We start from the raw sequence: 19,550 nt of genomic DNA, 5'->3' as shown, positions 1-19,550 counted from the left end.
ACTCACACAGTGTCACTAGTCCACATAACACACTCACACAGTGTCACTAGTCCACATAACACACTCACACAGTGTCACTAGTCCACATACCACACTCATACGGTGTCACTAGTCCACATACCGCACTCATACGGTGTCACTAGTCCACATACCACACTCACACAGTGTCACTAGTCCACATACCACACTCATACGGTGTCACTAGTCCACATACCGCACTCATACGGTGTCACTAGTCCACATACCACACTCACACGGTGTCACTAGTCCACATACCACACTCACACGGTGTCACTAGTCCACATACCACACTCATACGGTGTCACTAGTCCACATACCACACTCACACGGTGTCACTAGTCCACATACCACACTCACACAGTGTCACTAGTCCACATAACACACTCACACAGTGTCAGCATTCCAACTCTCAGTGTCAGTATTCCGGCTTAAACCAAAAAACCAAGTCTGATGACAATGTTTATTTCAGATGCCATTATTAGATCACATGCTTTCTGCATACATGCTTGTTACATTTGCAAACATCAATCAATGTATCTGTCTCTCTATCTCCTTATTTCTCAGTAGCTCAGCCTGCTATCCATAGCCTCCAGTGCTTCCCAACCCACAAAGCTCTCCTGCCCCAGTGATTGGCTTCCTCAGTGTGGGCTGGGGATGTGTCAGTCTCACGCTCAGCTCTGAGATGTGTATGCTGCACTCACTGCTCCTGCCTCATCCTCCCTCACAGGCAAAATGCTACTGGGAATGTAAAGGGTCATATTTGGATTCTTTTTGGTTTTAAAGGCAGCTTCTTTTCGTGCCTCCAACCTCCAATCTGGAAGCCCAGCCAATAAATTCTCTCATACTGAGGGATTGAAGGATGAGCACCATGACTGGGAACAGGTCCAACAATCAAACAGGGGCAGATGGTAAGTTTGGGAAAGTTTTAACAAAAATCCAATATGCTTGTAAGCTGCTTTAATGAGACCAGATTTTTGCTTTGCATGCAGTTTGGGCTGTTACTCCATCTCTGTTACTGAGGCATTAATGAAATCTGCAAGTGGGGAGGGGTTGGTGCTCCTGTTAATTTAGTTGGCTCACCAGGAATAGCTCAATTTCTGATTTTACAAACCCATTTCCCCCATGTTTAACCCTTAAGGAGCCAAACCGTGACTTTGACCCGAATTCATCCCTTTGACACATAGAGGGTTACTATTGGCATTCACTATTTTTAGCTATTACTGCCCCTCTGGGCATGGAGATGGGCATTTGACTTTGTTTCTTGGAAGCTGCTTTTGCGGAGTGTCACACTCCTGTTTTAAATAAAGAGTTAATTGTTTGGTTCTTGCAGGGAGCCTGATGGGATATGCTTTAAGTTCTTCTATAAGGCTTCTAATGCTTTGGAAGAAGGGGGAAAATAAATAATTACATCCTCTTAGAACTGTCTGCTGACCTTAGTTGACACTTTAATAATGCAATTCCTATATTAATTTCCTCTACATAAAATATGTATGTTCATGTGTGTCATTGCGGTAGCTGTGTTGTGTATGTGTGTGTATATGTATATGTGTGTGTATATATATATATATATATATATATATATATATATATATATATATAATATTACTGTGTTAAGCATTGTAACAAATATGAAGTGAAGTTTAAAATCCATAGTTATTTTTGTTTATATAGCGCCAACAAATTCCGCAGTGCTGTACAATGGGATAGTCCCGAAAGAGTCTAAAAGATTTTGTTTTGAGCACATTGATTGTCTAAGGTGTGAGCAGTATCCAAATATCCATCTAACACTGCAAAGGGTTAATCATTTCGAGGCATGGGGAACTGTATTTCGACAATGACGTTGTTAAATTATTGCTGAAGTGTGTGATTTTTAATTTGTTCGCAAATAGCAATTGTTATAAAAAAAAAAACATTTTTATAATGAGCGCAAATTATAAGCTACGGTTGCCAAACGAACGCACAGACTAATTACAGGCAAAACATGACATCAGCAATTAGGAAGAGCGACATGCGGTGGTTTAAGTGTGTGTTAGAATGTCTGGTAAGTACTGTAAAATATTAATTGCGACTTTCAGTCTATGAGATTAATATCAAAACACTAATTATGTCTGGAATTAAGCAATACAGTTAACCCAGTTATGCAGAAAATCTAGAATGATATGATGCTAATTGCTTGCCACACTTGAAACCAACATTTCCCAATTTTTGTTCGAATTAGACTTGTCTTAAAAATAAGTACATATGTCAAGGCGGCTTTGTGATCTATACATTGCTCCTGATTTTTTTCTTCGCTCATAGTGTCCTCAAATAAGGTCATCATCAGGCAAATCTATAGTCCATAATCCTCGAACCGACTAGTAAAACTTAGGCTAAAATAGTCCAATTGGAAAAATCTGTTATTCAGCAATATTATTTTGGTCTAAAATTTGCAGTTTCAGATAGGATGGCATACCTCTGGTGCTTGGGATACCTTCCTTGAGTTGGAGTGTTTAGGTCATTGGGTCTAGTCCCTCCCCCAAATACCATTTGTATTGTATTATAATTTGCTGGAATGTGTTGATCACTGTTCTAGTTATTTTAAAGGATCACTATAGTGTCAGGAAAACAAAGTGATTTTCCTTACAGTATAGTGCCCTGAGGGTGCCCCCACCCTCAGGGTCCCCCTCCTGTGGCGCTGAAGGGGTTAAAACCCTTGCAGCTTACCTTTATCCAGCGCCGGGCTGACCTCTCCTCCCCTGACCGACGTCAGCGGAGCCGAATGCGCATGCGCGGCAAGCACTGTGCGCGCATTCAAGCTGTCAATCGAAAGAATTTTTCAATGATTTCCTATGGACGCTCTGCGTGATGGAGGCATAATCTGCCTCCAGCGTCGCAGATGAGCCTCTAGTGGCTGTCCGGAAGACAGCCACTAGAGGCTGGCTTAACCCTGCAATGTAAACATAGCAGTTTCTCTGAAACTGCTATGTTTGCATCTGAACGGTTAAAACCTGAGGGACATTGCACCCAGACCACTTCATTGAGCTGAAGTGGTCTGGGTGACTATAGTGGCCCTTTTAACAGGAGTACACTGGTGTTCATCCATTGTACTTCGTTGGTCAGTGTTAATTTTGATGGCAAATTTCAATTTTATTAAGACACGGAGGCTCCTATTATGCTGCACTCTTTCTTTATTTCCCTCAGCAGCAAATATTTTTTTTTAAAACATAACCAGCACATAACATTAACAGTCTGAGAGTAGTATCTCCTTAGCAACAGGAACAGCCAATCAGGTTCCTCTCTCCAGCATAATAGGTTCTGTCAACCAATCCTAATCCTCTTTCTTTGCTGCTCCCTCAGTTAAGTAACATCAGGTCCCCACGGTTCCTTAACTGTGGGGATCATATTTTTGTATTAATATAATTGTATTAATATAGTTGTAATCCATTATTGTACCTTTAGTGCTTTACTGATTAGTATTGTCTATGTACAAATATCTGTGGGATTTATGTATCCCTTTAATTGATTCCCATCTCATATACAGTTTTCCTTATACTTTACATTTTTGTATGCATAGTTGTTATTACATTATAATACCCTCTGGATCCTAATTCCAACACTGCCAACCTGAGCCCAATCTTTATTGATCGGGCGCAGGAAAGTTTGACGGAATTTTTGTGTCCTGTCAGCGTTTCTTTACGCCATTTTACCCTGTCAGATCCGACCGTCATTCACTTGGTTTACTCGAATAGCTTATTGGCGGATCGCGACATTCGTGTATTTTCTCACGAACTCGTAAGTCCACGAACTTACGCGTTCGGTAGTTCTCCCGTCACGATTATATGTCTAACTTCGCCATTCGGCGGCCAGTTACACGAAAGCTCCTGCCTTGTTCGGGATTTTCGCCCCTGTACAGCCTCAGACTGGCCGCAAGGCCTTGACCAAAACAAAACACTCCTCACTATCTCAGATGGACAGCTATACACCTGTCTCAGATGGCGCGCCTATTCCACCACCGCGCAAAAGAGCCACTAGCCGGGCAAAATCGGCTAGATTATGGAAAAGGGCAAAAGCCCAACTAGACTCTGAGTCGGATCTCAGTGATATTGAGGAGGAGACTTATCTGGATTCGGCAGATCCCTCGGATCTAGAATCAGATAGTCTGGCCGAAGGTTACGACCCTGACCGAGACCGACCTGCGTCTCAAACTGATATCTATCAGGTGGAGCAAAAAGCCCCAGGGGACACGGATACGATCCTGGACCCCCACAGGGAGCCCTTGTTTGACCCTGTTGATCTGCATCCCCCGCGATCAACGGAATGGTCCCCCTCGGACCATGTGGCGAGATATATTGCGTCTAGAGTGCGCAAGCTTTTGGATAAGACGACACGCAATAAATTCCGGGCAGAATGCCCACGACCCACGGTCCCTGATGATGCTTTCAGAACACCTGCAGTTGACCCAAAAATTTTACAATTCCTGAGTAAGACAGGTTGGAAGCCTAACAAAGGCTTGGACTCCGTCATTTTTTCCATGTATGAGCACACATTACATCAGATGTCTGGGTACTGAACACTGTACAAGGATATGGCATAGATTTCCTGTCCATACCAATACAACATTACCCCCCACGGGAAATCTGGTTTTCCCAACAAGACGCAACCCTTGTCACCAAGGAGATACGAGATTTGGTAAGAAAACAAGCCATTACAGAAATCCCTATGACCACACCAGGGTATGTGAGCAACCTATTCCTAGTTGCCAAAAAAGATGGTGTTCGCCCAGTGATCAATTTGAAACACCTCAACACATACGTATCATAAAACCATTTCAAAATGGAGGGAATACATTGTCTAAGAGACCTCCTCCAACCATCCGATTGGATGGTAAAGTTAGACCTACAAGATGCGTACCTTACGGTATCGATTGCCCTACAACACCAAGACTTCCTGCAGTTCACATGGCAGGGAAGGAAATGGAGATTCTCCTGTCTCCCGTTCGGACTATCTTCAGCCCCGTGGTGCTTCACCAAACTTATGAAGCCCGTGGTCGCCCTATTGCGCAGTCGAGGAGTACGTCTCATAATCTACTTAGACGACATTCTTGTTATGGGCCAATCTTCGCAACTTACCGGAACCCACCTACACTGGACTCAGACTTTATTACAAAACCTAGGTTTTCTCGTCAATTGGGAGAAATCCATACTGGTTCCCACACAACACATAGAGTTCTTGGGCCTCATCGTGGACTCTACGTCGCAGACCTTACATCTGCCAATAACAAAACTGAACGGTATAAAGAAGGAAATCAAACGCACGCTGGCAACCCCCCAGCTCACTCTCAAACAATTGGCAAGAGTGATAGGTCTTCTGGCGGCCTCCATACAAGCCATTTTTCCAGGCCCTCTTCATTATCGGGCGCTACAACGCCTACAAGCTTCCCACTTGAGAGACGGGGTAGCCTGCACGGACTGGATCACCCTAAACGCGGAAGCAAAAGAGGAACTAAAATGGTGGCTCCTCCATTTTTGGCACCACACCAGATCTCATTATAGAATCCGACACGAGTTTACTCAGTTGGGGTGCACGCTGTGGAAATGTATCTACAGGTGGCAGATGGTCCGACATGGAATCATCCCTCCACATCAATTGCCTGGAACTTCTCGCTGGATCCTTTGCGATCCGCAGTGCTCTATCCTTTTGAAGATGGACAATATATCAGCAGTCCGATATATCAACCACCTAGGGGGCACGAAATTGAGGATTCTGGCGAACATGGCACGAGATTTCTGGCAATTCTGCCTGTCACAAGGCATCTCACAGCAGAATACATTCCCGGTCTATGCAACAACACTGCGGATTGGTGCTCACGACACCTCAGGGACCCCAGCGACTGGCGACTGAGCCCCAGGGTCTTCAAAGAGATCCGGTCATTATGGGGCCCCATGGACAAAGATCTCTTTGCCTCCCGCTTGAATGCACAAATACCCAGATTTGTCAGCTGGAGACCGGACCCATCCGCACTGGCAACAGATGCCTTCACCCAAGATTGGGCGTCCACAAGGAATTATGCCTTTCCACCGTTTGCAATGATCCCACGTTGCCTATTGCCAGACGGGAACAATGGTGATTGGTGATTGTGACGCCGCTATGGCCCTCCCAACCATGGTTTCCCCCCTCTTAGAGATGGCGATAGATATACCCCGCATTCTCCCACACTTCGAGTACCTCCTCCAGGACCCGGACGGATCCCCTCACCCCTTGATACAACAAGGGCTTCTCCATCTCACAGCGTGGCTGATTTCAGGGGACTTTGGGCAATCCAGGGAGTTTCGGAGGCAACTCTCCTGCTTCTTGAGGGCGCATGGGCACCCGGCACGAGACAGGCTTATAAGTCTGCATGAAACAGATGGCGTGATTGGTGCCTGGAACGAGATTTGGATCCCATATCGGCTCCTTTGACTTCGATCCTTCAATTCCTGACTTCACTGTTTGAAGATGGCAAGGCCTACCGTACGGTAAACTTGTATCGTTCGGCCATTTCGGCTACACATCGAGTTTTAGACGGAATCCCGATGATATGTAGACTTTTTGGCGGCATGACATTTGCATGCCCCCTGCTACCACGATATTCAGTATTATGGGACGTCTCCATCATTCTCACTTTTCTAGAATCATGGCCAGACAATGCAGTTCTGTCTCTGAAACAGCTGTCTGCTAAATTAGTGATGCTCCTTTGCCTCATATCCTGTAAGAGGGTTTCCGATGTCAGAGCTCTGGACCTCACAACACGCTCCTACACCCCCGAAGGGGTCACTTTCGACATTTCTCAAAGAACAAAGTCATCATCAAAGAGTGTGTCATACCCAGCGTTTCCAGACAGACCACTCCTATGCCCGGTCAAATGCTTACAAACTTACGAATCTCGTACCTCCACAATACGGGACATAACGAAACATGAACTCTTCGTCTCATTCCAAAAACCACACCTTCCAGTTTCCACTCCTACACTAGCTCGCTGGGTTAAGTGGATTATGGCATTGACACTTCATTATTTTCACCTCACTCTGTTCGGGGAGCGATGGCCTCCAAGGCCTCCTCGATTGGTTGTCGTCTTGAAGACATTATGAAAGCGGCCGATTGGTCATCAGAATCCACCTTTCGTGACTTTTATTTTAAACCTATTCAACACTTTGCGGGAACGGTAGTCTCTCAGCTTTAAACCAGCATAATAGGAGCCTCCGTGTCTTAATAAAATTCACAGATTTTACTATTACCATGACGTAAAGTCATGATTTTATTAACAACACGGAGGCGAGTATTATCCCTCCCACCCAACCCGAAGACGGAGGGCATATGGGTAAGTTGATCTCAAGGTAAGTCCTGATTTGTGGAGTTTCCTCATAATGTTATATGTTTTGATTGACCTACCCACAAGGGTCGAATTAACGGGAAGTTGGTTCGCGGTAAGTCCTAATGTCATGGAGTTTTTCCCCTCCGGTTATGGTTCACAATTGTTACTACGTATTCACGATAGCATAAATAATGACACTCTATCCACAATGCCTGGTGATTTATGCATACAACCAGTTTCATACTAGAATATTACCATATTTCTCCTTTTTTCTACAGCCTAACCTACGTCTCATTATGGATATTGCATTTGTACCCGGATTACTTTTCTTAGTTGGACGGTTATCATTCTTCGGGATCGCAAATAAAGAGGATTAGGATTGGTTGACAGAACCTATTATGCTGGAGAGAGGAACTTGATTGGCTGTTCCTGTTGCTAAGGAGATACTACTCTCAGACTGTTAATGTTATGTGCTGGTTATGTTTTAAAAAAAAATCTTTGCTGCTGAGGGAAATAAAGAAAGAGTGCAGCATAATAGGAGCCTCCGTGTCGTTAATAAAATCATGACTTTACGTCATGATAATAGTAAAATCTGTGAATTTAGTTTTAGTCATAGTCTTTTGACTAAAAAGCCATTTTAGTTTTAGTCTTATTTTAGTCGTCTGAATTGTTTTAGTCGACTAAATCTATAGTAGATTTTAGTCGACACAACTAAAATGTAATGGGTTTAGTTAAAGCCTCTATCAGTCTCTTTTGCCCCTTCCCCAGCCCCTCTGTGTCTTATTGTGTCCCCACAGCCCCTCTAGGTGTCTCTTTCTTCCAAGCCCTGGTCTGTCTCTTTGGCCCCTTCCTCAGGTTCTCTGTGCAGTGTTAATTTTGTCGGCAAATTTCGATTTAGTTTTAGTCATACTCTTTCGACTAAAATGTCATTATAGTTTGTCGTATTGTAGTCATCGGAGTTGTTTTACTTTTAGTCGACTAGAATTTGATAAAAATTGTTAGTCGGAAAAATGAACACTGCTATCCTGAGCTAAACCCTACAATGCAGGACCAGTTGTTGAGTGCTAACCGACGCATCTGCTTGCAAGCTTCCATCTCTCTAATACTAGTAGTGCAGTTGGGTAGTGGTGCCTTTATTCTCATCATTTTTAAACAAGTAAAAACTTTTCTACTTTATTTTATTCCGCTGTGGTTTCTTATGGTGTGGGGAAAAGTGCCTTATTACCAGATACCAGTGGAGACAGCTTGAATAAGCTTATTATTCACATGCTTCTACAGTTAGAGCCTGCTTTCTAAGGCTCTGCAGAACGTGAGTGACCCATTACCTCCGATTTACTCTATCTTCAAGTGTTACAGTATAATGCTATGCATTTTTCTTTATTTTTAGGTTGATACAAAGATTTACCTAATATAAGTATACACTTGTCTATTATTTATTATCTTTTGCACCACCCTAAACTTGTATTGTTGTTTTTTTGATGTATGTTCATTGTGCTTTTTGGTGATTCTGTAGCACTTGGGAGTAGTTGCATCTCTTACCAATAGCGCCAATCCACCCATCTATTTTTTCTTGGTTCTCCAGGAATTATAGTTCTGTTTGTTTTTGAATCCTGGCACCATAACCACTACCATTTGCTGTACTGGTTATGGTGCTTGGAGTGTTCTTTTTAAACCCATTTCCGACCAATGACGTACGGTCGTTTAGAAACGGTCGTTTATGACCGCGGACGTACCTGGTACGTCATTTAGTAAATCACCACTTACCCGATCTCTGGCGATCCTCCACCGGCGATCGCGATACTTGGGTCTGCCTGGGAGTTCACGCAGACCCCCACTGCCTGAACCGGTATGGTCGGAATAGCCTGCTTGTGCAGTGCCTACTGGGGGCCTCTGTTTACATCCGCAACCGGAAATACGTATTTGGAACGCAACCGGAAATACGCGTTTGGAACGCATAGTAATGGAACGCAAACGGACCGATAAGCGTTGAATTTTGCCGCAATTTTTAAATTCTACTATGACGATCAGCTGGAAGGAATGCTCCCTTATTGAAAAGAGAGGAGGGATTGAAGAGGTTTTCGGGCCTTTCTATGAGAGATTTCTCAAATCAACACACGGACTGGTTCTATTTAAAGGGACTTTGTTGGGGGTGGGAATTATGCATGCTTTGTTTTTTCTTGCATTACTGCTTATACTGTGTTATTATCCCTGAGGAAGTCCACTATATGTGGACAAAACGCGTTAGATTGCAGTTAAATTCTATTCATTTTTATCTTATTTTTCACTAAGGCTTTGTATTGCCTCAATAAAAATATTTGTATACATTTAAATTGGCGTATTCCCACTTCATTGGAAGACAGGCCGCAGGATTTACCGGGGGGAGCTGCTGAGAAGGTAAGCCCCCCACTGCTCAGTACATGCCACTGGTCCTCAGGGAATGCCATAGCCCCCTCCCTGATAAGAAACAGGGAGGGAGGACTAAAAAATAAAATCAAAGAAAAAAACATTTAAGTAATAAAAAAAAATTAAAATAAAAAAAAGCCCCCCTACAGAAATTACATCCCAGCAACTTTCGATGGGGGGTGGGAGGGAGAGGGGACCTGCAGTGCAAGGAAACCGGTACTTTAAAAATAAATTAAAAACATTGGCATAGTTTGGTGGTAAAATGGTTGCATGAAAAAAAAGTCAAAATACCCCAAGTTTAATACCTTAAATTGTCTTCTTTTAAAAATATATATTCATGTTAAGGGTTATTCAGGGATTCCTGACAGATATCAGTGGTTTGGAAATAGCAAAGTGCTACTTGTACTTATTGCCCTATAACTTTCCAAAAAAAAGCTAAGAACATTTTTGTAAATGGGATAATGAGGGAATAACACACACCTGACCATGGAACAGCTGAGCAGCAAATTGTCCCATTACTTTTGGTCCCTTAAAAAGTGGGAGGCACATATACAAACTGTTGTAATGCCTACACTGTTCACCTGATTTGGATGTAAATACCCTCAAATTAAAGCTGAAAGTCTGCAGTTAAAGCACATCTTGTTTGTTTCATTTCAAACCCATTGTGTTGTTGTATAGAGCCATAAAGATTAGAATTGTGTCGATGTCCCAATATTTCTGGACCTGACTGTATGTGTGGGTACAGTAAATGAGTAAGATGAAAATCACAGCTAACACAAACTTTGCAGAAATTTAAATACAGCCGTGGTCCGAAAAACGGACACACATTAGATCTCCTTTAAGGTGTATCTCAGATAATGATTCCCATTGTCATACAGACTGGTTTGGATATTATTTTGGGGGGTGCCCAGTTTTTCCTTGGTATTAATGATATGTAGTCTATGACACAGTCACTTATTTCTCCTGCATGTTGATACCAGTATCAATATATGGACTATGCTTATCTTTAATTTTTTTTCTTTTCTTGGTTTTACTTGATGTGTTTTCTTTATGCCAAAATAAAGATGGTTATGGAGGCGTTGTCGATAGAGTTGTGAGCTGCTGAAAAAGCGAATCGGAACACATTAATCGACCTATAGGATTTGCCTTGATCAAATAGGGTGGATAGAAAATTCAGAATGGCTGTGAGAGGTGCTGAAAAGGGATCGATATTCCTTTCCAAACACCAGCTGATCCATGTCTGCCATGCAGAGAGGTGCGTCTAGTGCCTGGTGCCCAGGAGTTCCATATGAGAGCCTGAGCTGTTGTCGAAAGTCCTGACACATTCCAGGATCCCCATAAACGTTTTTTCTTGAAGAGCGAGTGGGTGACAGTCCCCCGCCGGATTCCTGAGGATGTCGTGGAACTGGGGCAATAGAATTGGATAATTCACGGATAGTTCCAAAAGAGTTGGAGTTTTGACCCGGTAGAGGGTGCGATGTATCATGGAGAAAGGCGGGAATGCGTATGCTCCTGTCTTTGGCCAAGGGTGTAGAAAGGCATCGACTGACCAGGATTGAGGGTTTAGAAGCCAGCTGAAAAAGGCCTCTGTCTGGTGATTTAGCCGAGACGCAAAGAGGTCTAGCGTGAGGGGTCCGCAAAGACCCTTAATCTGGTGAAACAGCCTGGGGTCTAGCTGCCAGTCGCTGACGTCTCTCCAATGGTGGGAGAGCCAGTACGGACAAGGTGTCCGTACTCGGAAGGTAATCCGCTCGTATGGATAGATTCCTCTTGAGACAGAATTGGTAGAGGTCCTTCGTGAGGTCGGATAGCAATTTGGATCGGGACCCTCCCAACCGATTCACATAATGTACTGCCGAGACGTTGTCCATGCATAGTACCAGTGAACAATTGAAGTCTTTTGTGAAACTGCGTATCGCAAAGGATCCTGCTATTCATTCCAAACAGTTGATGTGTAGGGCTTGTTCCAAGGTGGACCGTAGTCCCCCGGTGGACCTTTCTGAACACCTTGCGCCCACCTTAGGAGGTGGGATTGGTTGGGATCCGAAAATGGCTTTGCTATTCCAAGCTTCCATTTTGTGAAGCCACCAGTGAAGTTCTATGTGAACTTCGTCTGTGAGGGTAATGAACTGGTCGTATGAAGTGGACCGGTGTAGGTAGTACGTGTTGAGCCGCTGCACGGTCCTGGGTAAATAGCTTGGATGGAGGCAGACAGTAGTCCTATGGTGTGTGCCTGTATGGAATCTATTAGAAACCTGAGGAATTGAACAGTCTGCAAAGGTTCCAAGGCTGATTTCTGGAAGTTTATGACAAAACCTAGGTTCTGTAGCAAAGCGGTTCTCATGTCTGTATGTTGGCGGAGCAGAGTTGGATTCTGAGCCATGATCAGAATGTCGTCTAGGTATATGATGGATCGTATTCCCTGCGATCGGAGCAGCGCCATCACTGGTTTCATTAGTTTGGTGAAACACCATGGCGCTGAGCAAAGACCGAAAGGTAGGCATGTGAACTGCCAAATCTCCCCTTGCCAGAGGAACTGAAGAAAAGCTTGATGGTTGCGAGCCACAGGGACTGTGAGGTTTGCGTCCTTGAGGTCGAATCTCAAAAACCTTTCTCCCACGCAGAGGAGGTCTCTGAGAAGATGGATGCCTTGCATCTTGAAATGGCGGTATCTGACCTGTCGGTTCAGATCTTTCAGATTGATAATTGGGCGAAGATATCCTGTCTTCTTGCGAACCAGGAATATGTTGCTGGGGAATGTGTGTGGGAAAGGTGATCTTTCAATCACTCCTTTGTCCATTAGTTTGTGTGACCATGTTTGTAATGTGAGGTTGTCTGTTGTAGAGATTTTTAGAGGTGTGGGTGGTGTGTCCTGAAAAGTAGTGGAAAGGAAGTCTATTCTGAAACCCTTTACTGTGTTTAGGATCCATAGATCCTGTGAAAGTAACTCCCACTGTTGGGGAAAAAATGGGTTAGTCGGCCTGCTATAGGAAAATTGAGAGGAAAAAGGGGTTATTACTTGGGGCAGTGCATCCGCGTAGGGAGGCAGATCCATGTCCTCGGATGGATCCCCTGTTGGTGAACAACTGCCGGTGGTATGGGCGAGTAATTCCCGAGTTCCAGTAATTGTCCGTGGGACGAGGCCTGTAGCCTGTGAAGGCAGCTCTGCTGGTCGTTCGGTCCTTGTAACGACCAGCTCTCCCGGAGAAACACTGTGACTGTGAACAAAATACTCTGCATAGGGAGGATTGGGCTTTGTTTAAGGTCATAAAGACCGACACATGTTTGGATAGGTCTCTTATTAAAGAGTCTCCAAAAAGTAAGACATTGGCTTCCGGTCCCAGTTCTTGGGATCCTAAATCTGCTAACTTAGTGTCAATTTTATACAATGCCGCCTTACGTCTTTCTGTGGACATGACCACGTTGGCATTACCTAAGAAACCTAAAGTCCTCTGGGCCCATTCTCGCACAGTGTGCGGATCAAATTCTCCAGTGTTAGTAGCTTTGTCAGCCCCCCCAAAAAATCTGTACAATAGGACCAGCTGTATCTAGGAGTTTGTCCTGAGTAGTTTTTCTACCTTGTTCAATGCCCTTACGTGGGTGTTTGCCTGTTCTATTGAGGAAGGTTACTAGCATTGGGTCGAATTCTGGCATACGTGCCACTTTATTAGGTATAATTGGCCATGGGCATTCGGCTCTGAGTTTAGCTCGTATGTCTTTTATCTAGGGGCTTACGTAGCCACATTTTACAAAAATTGGATATGTGGGTAGGTGGGGCCCATTCGGCAGTGCGAGGGTGTTTATTGACCCTAGGGTCGAAAAAGGGAACGCCTGAAGCATCCAAAAGGGTGTCTGATTCGGGATCTTTGGACTTGAATCTGAGTTTTTATCAATGTAAGTCTCTTAAACAAATTCCGATGAGGGGTCACGTAGCACATTCGCTGAGGACTCCCCATCAGAATAGCCGAGGTAATAGTAATCAACCATAGAAGTAGAACCCTCTAAAGGGTCTGAAGTGGCCCGGACTGGTCGGGTGAATGAGAGTTTAAGGTACTTGGCGGGAGCCTTGCCCTTTCCTGCTGATGCACTATTCCAGGGACGTTTACGTGATACTTCATCTGGATCCGAAGGCTGAGAGCCTTCTGAGTCAGAGGGAAGACGTATAGTGGGATTTGCTTCAGTAGAAGATGTGTCGTGAAAGGCTGCTAAAGCCTTAGGGATGGATTCTGTAATAGTGGAAATGTGCGCCATGTGCGCAGTTCTTGCGAAATTGCAGCCTCAGCTTGATCAGACATGTTTGGTCTTAGGTAGACTGCAATAACTATATAGGTCAAGCAACTATGCAATTAGTAGGGGTCGCCCACTACGTAAAAAAGAATAGCTGTAAGTGCGGCAGTATAGCAATTAGTGGGGTTGACCAGCAACTTATATTAAGTGGGATAAACCACTATTGGTAATAAAACACTGGAGTTGGGGGTCACACAAATATTTAATAAAGTATTGGAGTATTTGACACACAAAGAATATATGTGCACAAGTCATAAAATATATGAGTGGATTAGCACTCTAGTAAATTCAAAGGCCAGTTCACCTTTGGCTCATGGGAAATGGGGTCAGCGGCAGATAATAGATTGAGGATGGGCCGCGGTCTCTTCTGAGGAGAGAGCCGCGGCCAGATACAATTTACAATTCAGGCGAATCTCCGTGTGTGGAACGGAGGTCGTCAGGTATTTAAATGGGAAGTTAGTCACATAAAAATATATTAAGTGTATGAAGGTAATGAAGGCTATTAATGTTCAGGATATAATGAAGAGTTATGGTAATGTAAAAAGAACCAAATGAAACATTAGTGTGTGACAATATAATATAAATGTAATTGTGATAAGATATAGACAAAATATATTTAGTTAGCCTATACCAAAAGGCAATATAATTGGAGTAGACTCACCTGGGAGGCAAGCAGAACAGAGAGAGGAATTGGGAGGAGCTTGATAACACTATATTCCATGACTGTACACTCTGATTGTTAAATGTTTTTACATCATTGTTAACTGTTTCTTTGTTGCTGGGAGGTTTCAGTAAAGAAAGATAAGCAAATATGAAGCCTCCTGTCTTGCCATAAAATTCAGGTCTGCAATACACATTTCCCATAAGTATCCCAATAAAAGTGTGACTCTAAAAAAAAAAATGCCTTTCTGCCTCAATTACGAAAACTATTTGGGCATATTTGCCTTTTTAGGTAAATGCTATTCTAAATTCCTTGTCAGTCCCTGTCAGACATCCTCCCTACCTACTGTTAACCTCTTCTCTGCCAGTCCTTGTCAGACGTCACTACCACTGTCAACGCCTTCTGTGTCAGCCAACCTCACTACCCACTTTTTTTTTTTAATTCTTTATTTATTCCAGTGCAAGACATCACAAGCAATACATGCACAGTAATACAGAAAACTTAAACATAAAGCGAGTATATTGATACCGTTACATGTAATAACAACAAGAGGAGTGAACTAGCATGAATTTCCAGGTCTCCCTGTCTTGTATAAGCATACCCAACTCCCGTTCACCACATAGATCAAAAACCCCATAGGAGCTTGGATGTTCCGCCTGGTATTTTTTATTATTATATAAAACCGTAATCGGTTAACCGATGAATAAGGTCGGCCGCACCTCCATCGCAAAATTGAGGAAAGAAGCAGCTCGACAGAGTTTAGCACACCAGCGTACTACCTTTCCTGTAGCATTAGCTGCACTCAAAAATAGTTCCGTTGCGTGCGGCTCAGCCGTAAGAAGAAAGACTAAGAGACAGGAGAAAAGAGAAAGATGAAAGGTAGTGCCCCGAGAAGTTAAGGCCTTAGAGAAGGGGATCGAGGAAAAAAAGGAGGGGGGGGGGGTATCCGAGGAGTGAAGCCCTGTAAGAAGCCTCATGAGGGGCATGATGCCCGCTCACCACTATCTCATACAGGGTTAATTAGTTCTTCTCCCCGCAGGTCGTATCGAGTCCGCCTAAAAGGCCGCCTAACTCAAAGGTCCCCTAGTAACATCTGGACGCCCCAATCAGTCCCTCCCGTCTTAATCGCTTACAGTGCTATCTATCCAGGGTACCCAAAGTTTGTCAAATTTCTTCATTGTCCCCCTCACCCGAGCCGTCAACTTATCCATCAGAAAAGTGTCTTTTATTTTTTGTATCACCGTCGCTATCGTAGGGGTCTCCCCCTGTAGCCATACTTGCGCCAGCGCTCTCCTGGCCGATAGATTTACCTTTTGGATAAGGGCCCCAACCATCCATGGATCTAGACAGTAGGAACACCCACGGGTCTAGCCTCACCTCTCTGCCTAAAATTTCCCTCAGTAAAGTAGCTACTCGTTTCCAAAAGGCTTGCGCCTCCAGGCATTCCCACCACATGTGGATATACGTGCCCTTGTGACCACAACCTCTCCAGCAGAGGTCCGTCGGGTTTTTGCCCATCCGGTGTAGCGTCACTGGGGTAGTGTACCACCTGAATAACGTCTTATAGGATTGTTCCTGCAGCGAGACGCACACCGAAGATTTTGCCGCGGCCTCCCATATCTCTTGCCAATCTATTCCTTCCAATACCTCGTTGAGATCTGCCTCCCACCTATTTATGTATGTGATATCAGCCCATTCTAGTGTATGTGTGCTCAAGTGGGAATACAAGCACGAGATCAGGCCCTTAGGGAATTGTTCCCTCTTACACATTTTTTCAAAGAATGTTAGTTGCGTCGTTGCGGCCGCCTTGACCCTGAAACCCCGGGCAAAATCTCTGAGCTGCAAGTACCGGAAGTAATCGAAGGGACGCAAAGGACCTCTGCTCTGCAGTGCATCAAATGTGATGAAGGTTTTTCAAAGAGGTCGCATAACCGCTGCAATCCTGAATTTTCTATACCCTTGAAATCTCGGGGGCACATGCCCGGTATGAACGTTTTATTTCGCAAAAATGGGGTCATGGGTGACGGTACAGAAGCCAGTCCGTATTTAAGTACTGCAGCGTCCCAGACCCTGAGGGAAGTGTGAATCGCTGAGCAATCCACTCGATCTGCTGGTCTATGTTCCTTAGGAGTCCATATAAGAAATTGTGGCTTATCTGGGCCCATCATGGTGGATTCCAGATCCACCCACCTCCGCTCCCCTGGGGGGGGGGGAGTGCCACAGTGCAATCTGAGTCAATTGAGCCGCCACATAATAAAAATATAAGTTTGGGAGACCAAGGCCTCCCCTGTCCTTTGCCCTATACAGGACGTTGCGGGAAATCCTTTGCCTTTTATTCTGCCAGATAAACCTTCCTATGGCCTGTTGAGGCGGACCTAAGGTGGATTTACCCAAGTGGACCGGCAGAGCCTGGAACAAAAAAGTATCCTAGGCAGCACATTCATTTTCACTGAATGCAATCTTCCGATCCACGAGATCGGCTTGTCTACCCATGTCTCCATATCAGCTATCAACTGTCTAATCAGTGGGACATAATTTTGCCTATGGAGCTGAGAGGGGTCCGCTGTCAACCAAATGCCCAGGTATTTGATCTGGTCCCTCTCTATCCGTAGGTGATAGGTCCTCCCTATATACGCTGCGTCTTCGTCCGTCATACCTAAGGGGATCGCGCTCGATTTATGCAGGTTAACCTTATATCGCGACACCTCCCCGTATGCTTCCAGCATCCTAGTCAGTGCCTCCATGGAGGCCTCCGGTTCTGTTAACGTCAACAAGACGTCGTCTGCGAAACCCGAAACAACGTATTGTGTATCTCCCACCAAGATACCCTTAACATCAGGAGCTTCTCGTATGGCTTGCATGAGGGGCTCCAGCGAGAGCATGAATTGCAGCGGTGAAAGAGGGCAACCTTGCCCCGTACCATTGCTCAGGTGGAACGGTTCGACTTGCGCTCCCGAAATTTGAATCTGTGCCTAACGTTTGAATACATAGCTTGAATAATTGTAATAAACGGGGCCGGCACGCCAAAGTGTCGCAACACCTCAAATAAGTAAGGCCATTTCACTCTATCGAATGCCTTTTCGGCATCTAGGGACAACAGTAGTGTCGGGGTGCCCTTCGTGACCTGCCTCCCTATGAGGTCTATGTTGCGTCTCGTGTTCTCGAAAAGTTGTCTCCCAGGCACAAAGCCCACCTGATCCGGGTGAATCATACCCGTAAGGAGTGGGCCTAATCTGCCCGCTAGCACCTTTGCCAAGATTTTTGAGTCGTGGTTGATCAAGGAAATAGGGCGAAAGTTCTCCGGGACCGAGTCATCCCTTCCAGGTTTGGGCAATAGAACGATATTCGCCAAGGACATATCTCTATCAGGCGTCCCCCCATCCATCAACTCATTAAACCAGGGTTCCAAGTGAGGTAGGAGTTCTTCCCGGAAGGTTTTATAGTAGCTCCCAGAAAAGCCGTCGGGTCCAGGTGTTTTGTTGCTTTTCAAGGCGGATATTGCCGCTTCTATCTCCTCTCCCGTGATAGAGCGTCCCAGTACATTTGAAACCGCTGCTTCTAGTTTAGGGAGTCGTAATCGAGATAGGAAATTCTGAATCCCTTCTAGTTCCCAGCCGTGTCTGTGGCGCCTTCCGATGAGTGGTTATAAAGTTTAGCGTAAAAATCTGAGAACACCTTGGCTATGTCTGTGGGGTTCGTCTGGTAGACACCCGCTGCATTCTTGATCCTCGTAATGTGTGTGTGCTCCTTTGCCACGGTCGAAGGGATCTAGCTAGCAAGGTATCCATCTTGTTCGCCTTCTCGTAGAAGGTGCATTTGGCCCATATCATAGCCCTTGCGGTATCATCCAGGAGCGTTTCTCTAATCGAGATCCTTATGTTCTGCAATGATGTCAAATTGGCAGGTGTAGGGTCCGATTTGTGTCTGTTTTCCGCCGTTCTCAATGCTTCCAGTAATGTGGCCAATCGTTGAGATTTACGTCGCTTCTTCAACGTCGCTTCTCTGATCATTACACCCCTAATGACAGTGGGCTGCCCACACCGTAGCCTTCGTAACTCCTGACTCCGCTTCCCTTTCAAAATAGTCCCTGAGTTCCGAACTAATAATCTCTACAATAGCTGGGTCTTGGAGTAGAGACGTATTCAACCTCCACGACCAAGGGGACGCCGCGCTTAGCCTGTCTAGGGTAAGGGAGATATCTGCGTGATCCGACCAGGTTATGGACCCCACCCTGGACTCTGATACCCTGGGAACAGTTAGTGAGTTTACAAGAAATAGGTCTATCCTTGAATACGTGTCGTGCGGCGGCGAGTAAAACGTATAATCAGTATCATCCGGATGTTGAGCCCTCCATATATCCAGCAAATCAGTGTGTTGTATAAAAGTGTGTAACAATTTATCTTGCCCTCCCCGTTTGTGCGATCTCGGAGCTCACCTACAGGGCCCCCTGTCCATCGCTGGGGATGGTGCCGCGTTAAAATCCCCCCCTACGATAACCATACCATGTGGCAGCGAGTTGACTACGCGGGTCATCTCTGTCCAGAATTCCCTGGACGGCTCGTTAGGGGCGTAGAGATTGAGGACATGGATAGTGTGAGAGTGTAAGGACCCTGATACTAAAACATAGCGTCCGCTCGGATCCGTACTGACCTTGCTAACCCTGATCGGGCATCTATGATGTATAAGAATAGCTACCCCGTTCCTCTTATTGAGTGCTCTGGCCTCAAACAAGGTCCGAAATGTATGATCTTTAAGGGCAAACTTAGCTGATTTTGGTAGGTGCGTCTCCTGCAGGAAGGCTATGTCCGGGTTCATGCGCTTCAGTTCCCGAAACATGAGACGTCGCTT

The 19,550-nt window shown here is 45.0% G+C and overlaps 1 protein-coding gene across 1 annotated transcript in view; it reads left to right on the top strand.

Annotated features, from left to right (window-relative positions):
* The first annotated feature begins 678 nt into the window (after positions 1-678).
* The window catches only part of FGD3 (FYVE, RhoGEF and PH domain containing 3), a 264,838-nt gene continuing 245,966 nt past the window's right edge, over positions 679-19,550 (top strand). The window contains exon 1 of the mRNA XM_063426908.1: positions 679-929. Within this exon, the coding sequence (XP_063282978.1) occupies positions 881-929 (49 nt within the window). The 5' untranslated portion in view covers positions 679-880. The remainder of the gene's footprint in view (positions 930-19,550) is intronic.

This window comes from Pelobates fuscus, chromosome 7 (genome assembly GCF_036172605.1).
Source record: "Pelobates fuscus isolate aPelFus1 chromosome 7, aPelFus1.pri, whole genome shotgun sequence".
Taxonomy (NCBI): domain Eukaryota; kingdom Metazoa; phylum Chordata; class Amphibia; order Anura; family Pelobatidae; genus Pelobates; species Pelobates fuscus.
This window is presented reverse-complemented; position numbering and strand designations above follow the sequence as displayed.